Below are 17,326 nucleotides of genomic sequence, written 5' to 3'. Positions count from 1 at the left end.
GGATGATAATGGAATAGTTTAGGTTAGATGGGCTTCAGATTGGTTTCACAGGTCGGCGCAACATCGAGGGCCGAAGGGCCTGTACTGCGCTGTAATGTTCTATGTTCTATGTTCTATGTTCTCCACCTATCTTCTCCTTTATCCATCTTCTATCCGCCTCCCCCTCTCTCCCTATTTATTTCAAAATCCCCTTCCCCTCCCCATTTCTGATGAAGGGTCTAGGCCCGAAACGTCAGCCTTCCTGCTCCTCTGATGCTGCTTGGCCTGCTGTGTTCATCCAGCCCTGCACCTTGTTATCTCAGATTCTCCAGCATCTGCGGTTCCTACTGTCTCAGATGACGTAGACTCTATTTGGATGGAGGTAAAAAAAAACAGTAAGAGAAAGAAGACACTGTATCGACCCCCAACAATAGCCACTCTGTGGGAAAGGCTATAAATCAACAAATAGTAGGAGCATGGAAAAAGAATCGAATAATAATAATTGGTGATTTTAATCTTCATGTTGATTGGGTTAATCAAATAGGAAGGGGTAGCAATTCATAAAGTGCATTGGGATAGTTTCCTCGAGTAATATGTCATAGAGCCAATCAGGGAGCAGGCTTTCTTGGCTCTGGTAACAGCTAATGAGGCAGGTTTAATAAATGACCTCTGAGTAAAAGATCCCCTAGGAAGCAGCGATCATAACTTGTTAGAATTTAATATTCTGTATGAAAAACATGGGTCAAAAAGAACTATATTTAACTTAAATAAAGGGAATTACAATGAAATAAGGATGGTTAGCTATAGTGAAACGGGCAGGTAGATTAGCAGGAATCAGTGACAGCCGCAAAGACTGGGATAAATTCAGAATCCAACCAAGGGGGACTAAAAGATAATTGAGAAAATAAACTATGAGGGCTAACTAGCGAGGAATATAAAAACTCACAAAAGGGGCTTTTTTAATTACATTAAAAGGAAGAGTGAGGTCAAAGTAGACATAAGCCCCTTAGAAACTGAATCTGGGGACAACACTTTTGAGGAACAGGAAGTAAATAGATAATTTGCATCAGTCTTTTCAGTTGAAAATACTTTGAACATTCCATTAATATTGAAGAATACATAGAACACAGTACAGTACAGCACAGTACAGGCCCTTTGGCCCACGATGTTGTGCCGAACTTTTACTCTAAACCTAAGGTCTATCTAACCTCCACCTCTACCTTATACTATCATCCATATGCCTATCTAATAGCCGCTTAAATGCCCCTAATGAGGCCGAATCCACTACCCTCTCCGGAAATGCATTCCACGCCCCTACCACTCTCTGAGTAAAGAACCTACCTCTGACGTCTCCCCTATATCTACCTCCACTCACTTTAAAATTATGCCCCCTCGTAATAGCTACCTCCACCCTGGGAAAAAGTCTCTGGCTGTCCACTCTACCTATACCTCTGATCATTTTGTACACATGGGAGGAATTAAGTACCATCATTAGAGAAGTTGTGCTAGACAAACTAATGGTGCTAAAGGCAGATAAGTCACCCAGCCATGGCTTGCATTCTAGGATCCTAGAAGAGGTAGCTGCAGAGATAATGGATGTATTAGTTGTATTTTTCCAAAAATTGTTGGATTCTGGAGAAATACCAGAGGATTGGGAAACTGCTGATGTGACACCCCTATTCAAAAAGGGAGGGAGGCTAAGTGCAGGTACTACAAGCCTAATATCTATTGTTGGAAAAATATTAGAATCAATTATTAAGGAAGTAATAGCAGAACATTTGGAAAATTATAATCTAATCAAGCAGAGTCAGCATGGCTTCATGAAAGGGAAATCGTGTCTGACTAATTTAATAGGAAGGCTCAACCAGAGTGTGTAGAGGGGAACCAGTAGATGCATTTTATTTGGATTTCCTGAAGGCAGTCAACAAAGTACCTCACAAAGAGTTAAGTCATAATACAAGAGCCCATGATGTTGGAAGTAACAGATAGGCATGGATAGAGAATTGGTTCATGGTAAGAAACAGCAAGTGGGGATAAGGGGTTCTTTTCCAAGTTGGCAACCTGTGACCAGTGGGGTCAACAGAGTTCACCACTGAGACCACGACTGTTTGTAATTTATATTAATGACGTGGAAGAAGGAAGTGAATATGCTGTAGGCAAATTTTCAGACAACAGTAAAATATGTGGCAAGGCAGGCTGTGAGAGGGATATAACAGTTTACAGAGGTATTGATAGGTTGAGTAAGTGGGCAAAATGTCAGCAAATAGAGTAAAATATGGGAAAATGAAAAGTTCATTTTTTAGGTGAGAAAAAAAGAACAGAACATTATTTAAATGGAGAAAAACTGTCGGTGCAGTTGCTAATCAGGAAGGCTAATGGAATGTTGGCCCTTATTTCAATGGGGTTGGAGGATAAGAGTAGATATGTTGTACTGCAACTATACAAGCTGCTGATGAGATCACATCTGGAGTTATGTGAGCAGTTTTGGCCCACTTATTTAAGGAAAGGTATCATTTGATTGGAGACAGTTTGGCTAAGGTTCACTATTATGATCCCTGGTATGGAGGGATTGTCTTGTGAGCAAAGATTACAGGTTGGGCCTCTTTCATTGGAGTTTAGAAGAATAAAAGGTGATCTCATTGAAACATATGCTGAGAGGATGTTTTTCATCATGGGAGAGTGTAGGACCAGAAGGCACAATCTCAGAATAAAGGGACACAAGTCTAAGACTGAGATGAGGAATTTCTTCTCTGAGGGTTGTGAATTTTTGTAACTCCTTGCCACAAGGAGCTAATTATCTGGGGGAGCAGAGACTGAATGTATATTCAAGCTTGAGATAGACACGTTCTTGATCAGTAGTGGAATCAAGGGGAATGGGGAAAGGGCAGGAAAGTCGACGTAAGGAATGTCAGATCAGCCGGGAGCCTATTAAATGGCCGTGCAGGTACGGGGGGCCTACCCCTGTTCCTATTTCTTATAGTTTTATAAATGCAAGACTTTTATTCTTTTCATGATCTGTCATGCTGCAGGTTTGATATCTTTCACAAACTCCAAGTCCTTTATGTATATTTCCAAGTCAGGATGGTGAGTGGCTTTGAGGGGAACTTTAAGATGGTGGTGTTCCCATGTACCTGCTGCCCTTCTCCTTCTAGATAGTAGTGGTCATGAGTTTGTAAGGTGCTGAATAAAGATCTTTGGTGAATTTCTGTAGAGTATCTTGTAGATAGTACACACTGCTGATACTGTGTGTTGGTGGTGGAGGGAGTGGATGCTTGTGGATGTGGTGCCAATCAAATGGGCTGCTTTGTCCTTGTTCATAGAACCATACAGTACAGAAGAGGCTCTTTGAATCATTAAGTGTGTACTGCCAAAAATATACCAGTACCTACACTAGTGCTACTTTCCCACTCTAGACACATAGCCTTGAATGTTATAACAGTTCAAGTGCTCATCCATGCTGTCAAGCTTATTGAGTACTGTTGTAGTTCCACTCATCCAGGCAAGTGGGGAATATTCCATCACAGGAGTAGGTTGGCACAGTGGTTAGCACAGCTGCCTCACAGTGCCAGAGACCCAGGCTCGATTCCAGCCTTGCCAGCACTAGCCTGGATACTGGCCAGATCTTGCTGCATTTTGACATGGTCTGCTTCAGTATCTAAGGAGGTGTGAGTGGTGCTAAACATTGTACAGTCATCAGCGAACAATCCCACTTGTGACTTTATGATGGAGGGAAAATCATTGATAAAGCAGGTGAAGGTTGTTGGGCCTTGGACAATACCCAGAGGAATCCCTGCAGAAATATCTCGGAGCTGAGATTACTGACTTCCAACAATCACAACTATTTTCCTTTGTGCCATGTATGACATCCAACCAACAGAGAGTTTTCTTTCTGGTTCCCATTGATCCCAGTTTTGCCACATTTGGTTAAATGCAACCTAGATGTCAAGGGTAGGGGTTCAGTCGGCTGGATGGTTGGTTATTTTTTCTTTTCTTATTCGTTTGTGAGATGATGGGCATTGCTGGCTGTGCCAGCATTTATTGCCTGTCCCTCGTTGACATTGAGAAGGTGGTGATGAGCTGCCTTCCTGAACTGCTGCATTCTACCTGCTATGGGTTGACCTACAAGACCCTTAGGATAGGAATTCCAGAATTTTGATCCAGGAACAACGAAGCAATAGCGATATATTTCCAAGTCAGGATGGTGAATGGTTTAGAGGGGAACTTGCAGGGGGTGGTGTTCCCATGTATCTGCTGTCCTTGTCCTTTTAGATGGAAGTAATTATGAATTTTTGGAAGGTGCTGCTTGATTACTGACTGGTTTTATGCCAATAGCATAGGGTCAATTCCCGCACTAGCTGAGGTTTCCATGAAGGACTCTCCTTCTCAAACTTTCCCTTCATCTGAGGTGTGGAGGCCTTCAGGTGAAATCACCACCACTTGTCTCTCTCTAATGAGAGAACAGTCCTATGGTCTGGTAAGACGATCTTGACTTGACTTGAAATGTGAAAAGCAGTCACTCTCACCTCACCTCTAGACTTTAGCTCTTTTGTCCATGTTTGAACCAAGGCAGGAATGAGGTCAGGAGCTGAGTGGCCCTGGTGGAACCCAAACTGGGAGTCACTGAGCAGGTTATTGCTGAGCAGGTGCTGCTTGATAGCTCTGTTACTGACACATTCCATCACTTTACTGATGATCGAGAGCAGGCTGATGGGACGGTAATTGGCCGGGTTGGATTTGTCCTGCTTTTTATGTATGGGCATATCTGGGCAATTTTCCACATTGTCGGGTAGATGACAGTGTTGGAGCTGTACTGGAGCAACTTGGCTAGGGATGCGGCAAGATCTGGAGCACAAGTTTTCAGTACTATTGCCAAAATTTTGTCAGGGCCTACAGCCTTTGGAGTATCTGGCACCTTCAGCCATTTCTTGATATCACAGGGAGTTATTTGAATTGGCTGAATACTGACATCTATGACACTGAGAATCTCTGAGAAGCTGGAGATGGATCATCCTCTTGGCACTTCTGGCTGAAGATTGTTACAAATGCTTCAGCCTTACCTTTTGCAATGATGTGCTAGACTATTCTATCATTGAAGATGGGGATATTTGCAGAGCTGTCTCCTCCAGTGAATCGTTCAATTATCCCCCACAATTCATGACTAGATATGAAAGACTCTCTTGTCTGTTGCACTATTTCAAGTCTTTCCTGAAGGTATTTCAATTTTGCCCACACAGTTTCAAACCCTACAGCATACACATGTGAGATGAATCTTATATTTCTTTGGCTAAATGCAAGTTGTGTTGAGTTTTTTGAAGGATTTTTGCCATGAAGCCTAAAGGGTTTTCTCACTGAACTTTACTGGTAACTTGTCTCAGTAATTACTTACACTGACCCTTTGGCATCTGTCATGTCTGATTCCAGTCCTATTTAACCATGTGCCATTCCTGGGACAACTCATCAATCAACAGATATTCACAGAAAGACCAGCAACTATGCCACCTTTGAAAAGCAGTTGTGCACCCAGACAAGCACTGGCACTCCGAAGTTTGCCTGATCAGTCAAAGAACTTTTAAGAAAATGTTGGAGAATCGGAATATTGCATTGTGATTATCTGACAGGGGCCTGTCAGAGGAGGTGGTGCAAAGGAGAGGAGTCCTCTTCCTGGGACATCAGCAGAACAAGCTGTGTCACCAGACTCTGGCACCACTTGGGTCACTGACATCTCCACAGAGTGGGAGAACTGCCAGCAGTGCTGTAAGAATGTCAATCACCTTCTCCGTTGCACCAGGGTAAATGCCACATTCTGCTTCCTCATACTCACTCTATCCCTGCTACAGCACCTATTTCATACCAAGGCTCATAGTCTACCTTACACCTGACCACCTTTCCCCTACCTGCACAGGTGCTAACAGTTGTGCCACCCATTTTCATCTCATTCAGTTCCTCCCTTTCTTTCATTACAGTAGAAGACAGCCCATAACAGTGGAAGGGGTGCCTAGTACGAGACTGCTCATCTACTATGAGGGCAGAATATTGACCCTTGCAGGAGAAGACTGGGTCCACTCGTGTGGAATTCTGAAATATCCATTGTCCCACCAACAAAGTATTACTCTGCTTGTTACTGTTAAATCTCAGCAACCCTGCTGTCAGTGTCATACATTGCACACTACTTCTAACCACTGGTTGCGCCTGCTTCTCTCTCTCTTTAGTTTTTCAGGTTAGGCACCGGAACAGACAACAGCAGACTCAACCCTGTCAACCCTGCAAAGTCCTCCTTGTTAACATCTGGGGGCTAGTCCCAAAATTGGGAGAGCTGTCGCACACAGTAGTCAAGCAACAGCCTGACATAGTCAAACTCATGGAATCATACCTTACAGACAATGCCCTGGATACCACCATCACTATCCCTGGAATCGTCCTGTCTCCTGGAAGGATAGACCCAGCATGGATGGCAGTACAATGGTGTACATTCAGGAAGGAGTTGCTCTGGGTGTCCTTAACATTACTCTGGATGCCATGAAGTCTCATGCCTTCAGATTAAACATGTGCAAGGAAACCTACTGCTGATCACCACATAGTGTCCCCCTTCAGCTGTTGAATCACTACTCCTCAATATTGAACAACACTTGGAGGAAACACTGAGGGTGGCAAGAGTGCAAAATGTACTCTGGGTGGGGGATTTCAATGTCTCAGCAGCAGTACTACTGATCGACTGGTTTTGTCCTGAAGGACATAGCTGCTAGAACAGTTGGGTCTGAGGCAGGTGGTGAGGGAACCGACAAGAGGGAAAAACACACTTGACCTTCTCCTTCCGAATCTGCTGGCTGCAGATTCATCTGTCCATGACAGTATCTGTAAGAGTGACCACCGCACAGTTCTTTTGGAGATGAAATCCCACGTTCACATTGAGAATAATTTCTATCGTGTTGTGTCATGTCATTGTACTAAATGTGTCAGACTTTGCACAGATATAGCAACTCAAGACTGGGCATCCATGAGGTGCTGTGGGCCATCAACAGTAGCAGAATTGTACTCCAGCACATTCTGTAACCTCATGGCCCGGCATATCCCCCACTCAACCATTACCATCAAGCCAGGGGATCAACCCTGGTTCAATGGAGAGTGCAGGGGGGCATGTCAGGAGAACTACAAGGCATACCTGAAAATGAGGTGTCGACCTGGCAAAGTCTCCAAACAGGACTACTTGCACGCCAAACAGTGATAGCAGCAAATGATAGACAAAGCTAAGTGATCCCACAACCAAAGGATCAGATCTAAGTTCTGCGGTCCTGCCACATCCAGTTGTGAATGGAGGTGGAAAATTGAAAAACTCACCAGTGGATAAGAGTCCACAAAAATCCCCATCTTCAATGACGGAAGAGTCCAACTTATCAGTGTAAAAGATAAGGCTGAAGTATTCACAGCAATCTTCAGCCAGAAGTGCCGAGTGGATGATCCATCTCGGCCTCCTCCAGTGGTCTCCAGCATCACAGGTACCAGTCTTCAGCCAATTTGACTCACGCCATGTGATATCAAGAAACAGTTGGAGACACTGGATACTGCAAAAGCCTTGGGCCCTGACAACATTCCAGCAATAGTACTGAAGACTTGTGCTCTAGAACTTGCTGCTGCCCTAGCCAAGCTGTTCCAGTACAGTTACAACATTGGTATCTACCCGACAATGTGGAAAAATCACCCAGGTATGTCCTGTACAGAAAAAACAGGACAAATCCAACATGGCCAATTCCCGCCCCATCAGTCTACTCTCGATCATCAGTAAAGTGATGGAAGGTGTCAGTAACAGAGCTATCAAGCAGCACCTGCTCAGCAATAACCTGCTCAGTGACGCCCAGTCTGGGTTCTGCCAGGGCCACTCAGCTCCTGATCTCATTCCAGCCTTGGTTCAAACATGGGCAAAAGAGCTGAATTCCAGAGGTGAGATGAGAGTGATAGCCCTTGACATCAAAGCCTCATTCAACCGAGTGTGGCATCAAGGAGCCCCAGCAAAACTGGGATCAATAGGTATCAAAGGACAAACCCTCCAGTGGTTGGAGTCATACCTGACACATGGGAAGATGGTCGTGGTTGTTGCAGGTCAATAATCTCAGCTCCAGCACATCTCTGCAGGAGTTCCTCAGGGTAGAGCCCTAGGCCCAACCATCTTCAGCTGCTTCATCAATGACCTTCCCTCCATCATAAGGTCAGAAGTGTGGATGTTCACCAATGGTTGGACAATGTTCAGCACCATTCGTGACTCCTCAGATGCTGAAGCAGTCCATGTTCAAATGTAACAAGATCTGGACAATATCCAGGCTTGGGCTGAGGGGTGACCTTCCTAGGTTTGGAGAGTCCAAAACTAGAGGGCATAGGTTTAGGGTGAGAGGGACATAAGGAGCAACATTTTCACACAGAGGGTGGTGTGTGTATAGAACGAGCTGACAGAGAAAATGGTGGGGGCAAGCACACTTACAATATAGAGGGTTACAGCATGGAAGCAGGCCCTTGGGCCTAACTTGTCCATGCCTTCCAGTTTAAAAGGCATCTGAATGGGTATATGAATAGGAAGCATTTAGAGGGATATGGGCCAAATGCTTGCAATTGGATTAGGTCAAATTGGGATGTCTAGTCAGCATGCACATTTTGGACTGAAAGATCTGTTTCTGTGCTATATGGTTCTCTGACTGTAAGTGGCAAGTAACATATGTGCCACATAAACGCCAGACAATGACCATCTTCAATAAGAGACAATCTAACCACCGTCCCTTGACATTACTATCACTGAATTCCCCAACATCATGAGTGGGCTGAAAGTGCATTGAAGAGGCGCCATGATAGTTATGAGGGGTTTGCAAATGCCGGATGCCAATATCCATGGATGAAAGGTATGTGTGACAGGTGCCCATGGATCATGCCCTGATATGTTGCTTCAAACTGTGGAACGTGGAAGTCCATCAGAGCAAATGGCCAGCTGTCTAGTACCTCTCTAATTTCCATATTGACATTTTCTCAATGTCTATCTTGTTTGTCATGTTTGGTAAGATAGGAAGCTGAATATTACCAAGGGTCCAAGAGCTGGGTCATTACCAAGGCATGTAAAATTTCCCTTAATTAGCAAGTCACTGCTGCCAAGGAAGGAACTTGCCTTGGCACCTTGTGAAGAGCATTAAAAATGCAGCAAGATTCTCCTGACATTGAGCTGGGCCTCACTGGACCTTTTGTCCTATTCTGCTACAACTCTCACCATAGCCCATGTACTTCAGACCCCAATACGATGCTGCCCTTTGTCTTTAAGAGGTTCAATATTGCTTAATGGGGTGGAGGAGATTTATCCCTCTTTCCTATTGGATAGGCACGTAATTTGCAAATCCTTTGGTGCCACTCTTCTTTTGGGATTGGAGTGAAAACTTCTGTTACACCATACCAACCTCCCACGATAATGTAGGAATAGGAGGAGGCCACTTAGGCCCTGAAGCCTGTGCTTTCATAGAGAATCATACAGCAGGGAAACAGACCCTTCGATCCAACCAGTCCATGCCAAACATAATCCCAAACTAAACTAGTCCCACCTGCCTGCTCCTGGCCTATATCCCTCCAAACCTTTCCTATTCATGTACTTATCCAAATGTCTTTTAACCATTGTAATTGTACCCACATCCATCACTTCCTCTGGAAGTTCATTCCACACACGAACCACCCTCTGTGTAAAATAAATTGCCTCTTATGTTTTTTTAAATCTCTCTCCTCTCACCTTAACAATGTGCCCCCAATCTTGAAATCCCCCATCCTAGCGAAAAGACAACAATCCATTAAATCTATCCATACTTCTCATTATTTTATAAACTTCTATAAGGTCGCCTCTCAACCTCCTACACTTCAGTGAAAAATCTTCGAGCCTATCCAGCCTTCTTTACAAGTCAAACCTTCCACACCAGGCAACATCCTGGTAAATCTCTTCTGAACCTCTCCAGCTTAATAGTATCCTTCCAATAACTGGGTGACCAGGATAGGACACAGTATTCCAGAAGAGGCCTCACCAATGTCCTGTACAACCTCAACATGATGTCCCAACTCCTCTACTCAAAGGACTGAGCAATGAAGGCGAGCCTCTCTGCTCCTATGATGCTGCTTGGCCTGCTGTGTTCATCCAGCCCTGCACTTTGTTGTCTCAAACGCCTTTTTAACCACTTTCATTCAATGAAATCGTGGATTATCGGCAAATCAACTCCCTGTACTCTACTTCGTGCACTTAATATGTTCAGGGAACAAAACTGTATCAATCCCAGCTTTAAAATTAACACATAATTTAGTATTAATTGCCATTTGCAGAAGAGACTTCCTAACTTATGGGATAGCATGGTGGTATTGTTGCTGGGATAGTAATCCAGAGACCCAGATAATATTCTGGGGACTAGGATTCAAATTCCACCATGCCAAGTGCTCTGGATTCAAGACTTACTCCATGACCTAATGTTCATGACATAGTGAAACAGACTGAATGTCAGCTTTGTACATCTTCCTGATACATTGGGCTTCATGGGGCTTTTTTCATTGGAGCGAAGTAGGATGAGAGGTGACTTGATAGAGTCACATCGGTTCGGCCACATCTGGAGCATTGTGTCCAGTGCTGGTCACCTCATTACAGGAAAGATGTGGAAGTGTTGGAAAAGGTGCAGAGGAGATTTACCAGGATGTTGCCTGGAATGGAGGGAAGGTCTTACAAGGAAAGGTTGAGAGAGCTAGGGCTTTTCTCTTAAGAACGACGAAGGATGAGAGGTGACTTGATAGAGGTGTACAAAATGATCAGAGGTATAGATAGAGTAGACAGCCAGAGACATTTTCCTAGGGTGGAGGTAGCTTTTACGAGGGAGCATAGTTTTAAAGTGAAAGGAGGTAGATATCGTGGAGACGTCAGAGGTAGGTTCTTTACTCAGAGAGTGGTAGGGGCGTGGAATGCATTGCCAGAGAGGGTAGTGGAGTCGGCCTCATTAGGGGCATTTAAGTGGCTATTAGATAGGCATATGGATGATAGTATAAGGTAGGGGTGGAGGTTAGATAGACTATAGGATTAGGGTAAAAGTTCGGCACTACATTGTGGGCCGAAGGGCCTGTACTGTGCTATACTGTCCTATGTTCTATGTTCTATGTTTACAAGATGATGAGAGGCATAGATAGAGTGGATAGTCAGAGACTTTTTCCCAGGGTGGAAATGACTATTACGAGGGGGCATAATTTTAAGGTGATTGGAGGAAGGTATAGGGGAGATGTCAGAGGGAGGTTCTTTACACAGAGAGTGGTGGGTGCGTGGAATGCGCTGCCGGCAGTGGTAGTGGAGTCAGATACTTTAGAGACTTTTAAGCAAATCTTGGATAGGCACATGGAGGATAGTAAAATGTAGGGTATGCAGGGTAGATTGATCTTAGTGGAATAATAGGTCAGCACAACATCGTGGGCTGAAGAGCCTGTACTGTGCTGTACTGCTCTATGTTCTATGTTCTATGTTGATAGCAAGCACTAAGAGTGAGACTAAGAGAGGCACTAAATGTTGAGTGATGTCCCTCAAGTGATAGACTGTGGCACCTGTTGCAGGAGAAACTAGCTATGGAAGCAGACATAAGCACTTACTTTCTGCTTGAGAACTCTACAGCCTTCTGGACTCAATATTGAGTTCAATAATTTTCAGACTTGAGCTCTCCCATGTCCGTAGCCCAACCCCACACACCTGGTCTTGTTATCACACAGTCTGCCATTACACACTACCTATTGTTAGCCACTAACAGTCTCCATTAACAGCTATTCACTCTCCCAGTCAGGTCGTTATCCATTCCTTTGTCTGTTCAACTGTTCTTCTCTCTCTTTGGGCTCTATCCCCACCTATCATTTACTCCTTACACCCTCCCCCTACCCATCTTCTGCATTGAAACCAACCTTTTGCTAGCTCCCATCAATTCTAAGGAAGGGTCACTGGGCCTGAAGCGTTAACTCTGATTTCTCTTCACAGGTACTGCCAGACCTGCTGAGTTTTTCCAGCAATTCCTGTTTTTGTATAAGCACCTGCCTTATTGGCCTTTAGACATGGGAAAGGATTTCAGGATTCTGTTTCATATAAGCCAGTACTTTTTTCTCCATTCTATGGTTATTTTGTTACGTCCTTTTTAATTTCCTCTTGCACTCATTACTTTATGATTTCAATTGTATTCTGTACATTTTCCATAATCTCTATTTTCCTATTTCATTATAATCTCTATTTCCTTTAACATCCAAGTAGCTCCAGCTTTGTATGTCTTCATCTTTCCACATTTATTTGGCATGTATCTGAATGATCTAGGCCTTAAGAGATTTGTCTTTGCTCGTTTAGTTTTCCTGAACAATTTTTCTTTACAGCCCACTTGTGCTGGATCCCTTCTCTCATCTTTGAAATCAACCCCAGTTAGGGCTTTTCATTGTTATTTGCTCTTTGTCCCTTTCTATAGCTACTTCATATAATGTTTTGATTATTTAATGATTACTAATGTCACTACTCTCTCAGTGAATCATATTTCTTTTGCCCTCTTTCATTCTCAGTGATTAAACACCACTTGCCTCCCTCTCTCAGTTACTTTCTCTGTTTTCAGGTATGCTCCAATCGGTCTACTGTTTCTTATTGCGGGCAAAATTGTGGAGATGGAGGATATGACTGTGGTGGGAGGACAGCTGGGAATGTATACAATTACCGTCATCGTGGGGCTGCTCTTCCATGCTCTCATCGTTCTGCCTCTACTCTATTTCTTCATCACACACAAGAATCCCTTTGTTTTCATGGGTGGATTGTTACAGGCTCTGGTTACTGCACTCGGCACCTCCTCCAGGTAAGATAAAATGAGCACTCTATGTCCCCCACTACCGCTCCCCACTTTTATTGGGCATTTACTCCTTTTCCTTGTCTCACTGTCCTGTAACCACTTCAACATGAGGGTTACAGTTCATTTTTGAATGTGTTGTTTACTTAAATACACAGACATACAAGATCCTTGTAAGATTGTGACACCTATACAAATCAATCAAATTTCACCTGAACAGGGCTTGGACTGAGTTCCTTGCAAGGCGTTTTGCTAGTGCTAACAAGAAGGCTTTAAAACAACTTGCAGGAGCATGGAACCAAGGAAGAAAAACAGGGAAAAAGACCAGGGTTCATAACATACTTAAGATGCAACAGGCACTAACAATGCGAATAGCAAGTTAATAGATGAAGTTAGAGCAAGGAAGCCAAATTATGAATTCTAAATCAGGGTTACTGTGCATGTATGTGACTGTACAGAGCATAGCAATTACAATTGGAGAGTTACAGACACAGATTGCAATATGGAACTTCGATGTTATGGCGATAACAGAAACCTGGCTCAAGGAAGGGCAGACTGTCTGTTAAATATTCCGGGGTATAAGTTATTCAGGAAAAATAGAAAAGGAAGGAAAGGAGAAGAGGTTAATTAGGAAGGCATTGCAGTGCTGGAGAAAGAGGATGACTCTGACGATCTAAGCACAGAATCAATTTGGTTAGAACTAAGGAACAAAAAGGGTATATTTCCAACTAGTGAAAAGGATATAGAACAAATCTGCAGGTGAGTTATAGAGAGAATCCAATATTATAGAGTAGTTATAATGGGAGACTTCAGTTATCCAAACATAGACTGGGATATTTGTATCATATAAAGCAACGAGAGGCACATGTTCCTAGATTGCATGCAGGAGAGATTCCTACAGCAGTATGTTTCCAGTCCAAGAAATAATGCATTTTGGACCTGGTCCTTGGAAATGAAGTGAATCAAGTGTCATGTTGGGGAATATTCAGGAGACAGTGAATATTGTTTGGATGTAGTTGAGATACATTCCCTCATATGGGAAAGGCAGAATGAACAAATCCAGAGCAGCCTGGGTGACAAAGGAGATGGAATTTAAGGTAAAGAAGACAAAGTGTGCTTACAACAAGTGTCAGGTAAAAATTAATGTTGAGAATGAAGAGGAATACAGAGGTTTGGGGTGGAGGAGGTGATGAAAAAGCAAATAAAAGAAGCAACAAGGAATTTTGAGAAAAGACTGACAGCCGACGGAAAGACGTGTATGTTATGTATGTAGTTGCGAGTAAGAGAGTGAATCAGGTGACTGAAAGATGAGAGCTAGGGGAGACTGTCTAAAACCGCTCCAGAGCTGAGAGGAACCACAATGATCTATTTCCTGTTCAAATTTACCCTCTATCTATCTTGTGCTCTATTTATGGTTCAAACCATAGCCAATGGCTGAAGAGGGGATTACTCACCCAGAAGCTTACCGAAGGTTATCGCGGAGAGTTGAGGGGACTTGGGCTGCAAGTGATGCCAGGGAAGAACTGTACTCTAGCACAGTCAGAGAGGGAATGGCTGGTGTGGACAGTATTCACCGAAGGGACTCAGACTATAAACGATAGTGCGGCAGGAAAGGTTCCACTCAATTTGTGGTCACATTAAAGAGGTTGGCAGAGCATTGCAAATTTGGAGGATTTCTCCAAGATGCCTTGCAGGATCATTTGGTTTGTGGCCTCCAACATGAAGCCATGCAACAAAAGCTACTAACAAGGAGAAACCTGGATTTAAAAGCAGTTTTTGAAATTGCTACCTCGATGGAGTTGGCCACCAAGGAAGCAGCAAAGTTGAATGATGACACCTGGGTGCTTAAAGTAGCAGAAATTTAGCAGAGTACCAACCATAGTGTACTACCTGTATTTAGGGAAGACAGGGAAGGTTCTCAAGACATTTATTTGATATAGAATTATTATTTACATTTAAAAACACGGTTGATTAGGGACAATCAGCATGTATTTCTAAAGGGGAAATTGTTTTTACCTTACTTACTGGAGTTTTTTGAAGAGGTAACAAAAGGGTGATGAGGGCAATTTTTTGATGTGACAATAATGGATTTCCAGAAGGCATTTGAAACTGTGCCACACAACAGCCTTGTTAGGAAAGTTATAGGGTCACAGTATAAAAGGGACAGTAGCAGTGTGGATACAAAATTGGCCATGTGAAAGGGAACAGAGGGTAATTGTCAATCAGTATTGTTTAGGCTGGAGAAGGGTTTATATTGGAGTTATTAGGACCATTGCTTTTCCCTATATATATTAATTTTCTGGATCTTGGTGTAAGGGGGACAATTTCATGATTTCCATTAAATAAAAACCAAAAGAACTGTGGCTACTGTAAATCAGGAACAAAAACAGAAGTTGCTGGAAAAGCTCAGCAGGTCTGGCAGCATCTGTGAATAGAAATCAGAGTTAACGTTCCGAGTCCAGTGACCCTTCCCCAGTTCCAAGCTGCTGAGCTTTCCCAGCAACTTCTGTTTTTGTTCATGATTTCCAATGCTTGGAAACTCTAAGACAAATATCAGGAACAGCACCAACCACGCCATATGGTCTTCATCCACCTGAGCAAGACGTTTGACTCAGTTAATCAGGTAGTGTGATGGAAGAGAGACAACAAGGTGCAGGGCTGGATGAACACAGCAGGCCAAGCAGCACCATAGGAGCAGAGAGGCTGACGTTTCGGGCCTAGACCTTCATCAGAAAAAGTGTGATGGAAGATCCTGTCAAAGGCTGGCTATTCATGAAATTCATCAACATCCTCCATTTCCTCCATGACAACATGTCAGCAACAGGCCTCACTGACAGTAATATGATAGAATCCTTTGAGATCAAGACAAGGGTCAAGCAGGAATGCGTCATCGCCCCCACCCTTTTCTCAATCTTTAGAGCCACAATTCTTCATCTTCTCCAGAACAAGCTTCCCAATATTGTAGACAGGATGGATGGAAAACTTTTGAACTTCAACTGGTAATCTAAGAAGAAGCTGATGGCCTAATGGTATTATTGCTGTACTGTTAATCCAGACTCCCAGATAACGTTCGGGGATCCTGGGTTCAAATCACACCATGGCAAATGGTGGAGTTTTAATTCAATAATAAAAACCCTGGAATTAGAAGTCTAATGATAACCATGAAACCATTGTTGATTGTTGGACAAACCCATCTGGTTCACCAAGGTCCTTTAGGGAAGGAAACTGCTGTTCTTACCTGGTCTGACCTACATGTGACTCCAGACCCACAGCAATGTGGTTGACATTTAACTGCTCTGTGGGCAATTAGGGATGGGCAATAAATGCTGATGTCAGTAATGCCCTCATCCTATGAATGAAAAAAATAGAAAACAACACAACATAGCTTGCGGAAATTTAGTACATGGAAGACAATGTTCTCTGTGTTAGCTTTCATTAATAGAGGGATTGAGTTCAAGAGCCGTGAAATTATGCTCCAGCTATACAAAAGCCTGGTTCGGCACATCTGGAGTATTGTGTCCAGTTCTGGTCGCCTCATTACAGGAAAGATGTGGAAGCATTGGAAAAGGTGCAGAGGAGATTTACCAGGATGTTGCCTGGAATGGAGGGAAGGTCTTACAAGGAAAGGTTGAGAGGTCTAGGGCTTTTCTCTTTAGAATGACAAAGGATGAGAGGTGACTTGATAGAGGTGTACAAAATGATCAGAAGAGATGTGAGGTGTCAGTGTTGGACTGGGGTGGACAAAGTCAAAAATCACACAACACCGGGTTACAGTCCAACAGGTTTATTTGAGAAAACAAGCTTTTGGAGCCTCACTCCTTCTTCAGGTGTTAGTGAGAGAGGTAGTATCAGACACAGAATTTATAAGTAAAAGACTAAAGGGTCACAAAACTGATGAGGATGTATTAAACAAACGCAGGATGACTGTTAAATCTATAACCAGTTAGAAAGGAGATGCAGATTTTGATTGATTAATGTGCCAATCCTAGAATTTGTTTCAAGTCACTGACCCGAGATAACTAAAGGTTTTATTAGTACACAGAGGTGACATCTCAGGTGAGACAATACATTATAGGTCAATACAGTGTGGAACTGGTGGGACACGGCGGGTCAGGCAGCGTCAGAGGAGCAGGAGAGCCGAGTTTCAGATCGGGACCCTTCATCAGGACTCATTGACCTGAAACATAGAACATAGAACATAGAACACAGGCCCTTCGGCCCACAATGTTGTGCCAAACTTTTACCCTAATCCTAAGGTCTATCTAACCTCCACCCCTACTAACATCCATATGCCTATCTAATAGTCGATTAAATGCCCCTAATGAGGCCGACTCCACTACCCTCTCCGGCAATGCATTCTGCACCCCTACCACTCTCTGAGTAAAGAACTACCTCTGATGTCTCCACTATATATACCTCCACTCACTTCAAAACTATGCCCCCTCGTAATAGCTACATCTACCTTCAGAAAAAGTCTTTGGCTGTCCACTTTATCTATACCTCTGATCATT

The 17,326-nt window shown here is 43.4% G+C and overlaps 1 protein-coding gene across 1 annotated transcript in view; it reads left to right on the top strand.

Moving 5' to 3' along the window:
- The first annotated feature begins 8,838 nt into the window (after positions 1–8,838).
- The window catches only part of LOC109937488 (excitatory amino acid transporter 1-like), a 47,999-nt gene continuing 39,511 nt past the window's right edge, over positions 8,839–17,326 (top strand). Inside the window, exons 1-2 of the mRNA XM_048594306.1 lie at positions 8,839–8,861; positions 12,591–12,824. Of these exons, the coding sequence (XP_048450263.1) occupies positions 8,839–8,861; positions 12,591–12,824 (257 nt within the window). The remainder of the gene's footprint in view (positions 8,862–12,590; positions 12,825–17,326) is intronic.

The sequence above is a fragment of the Rhincodon typus genome, chromosome 3, assembly GCF_021869965.1.
Source record: "Rhincodon typus isolate 14 chromosome 3, sRhiTyp1.1, whole genome shotgun sequence".
NCBI classification, from domain to species: Eukaryota; Metazoa; Chordata; class Chondrichthyes; order Orectolobiformes; family Rhincodontidae; genus Rhincodon; species Rhincodon typus.
Note: the sequence above shows the minus strand (reverse complement) of the source record. Positions and strands in the feature narration are given on the sequence as shown.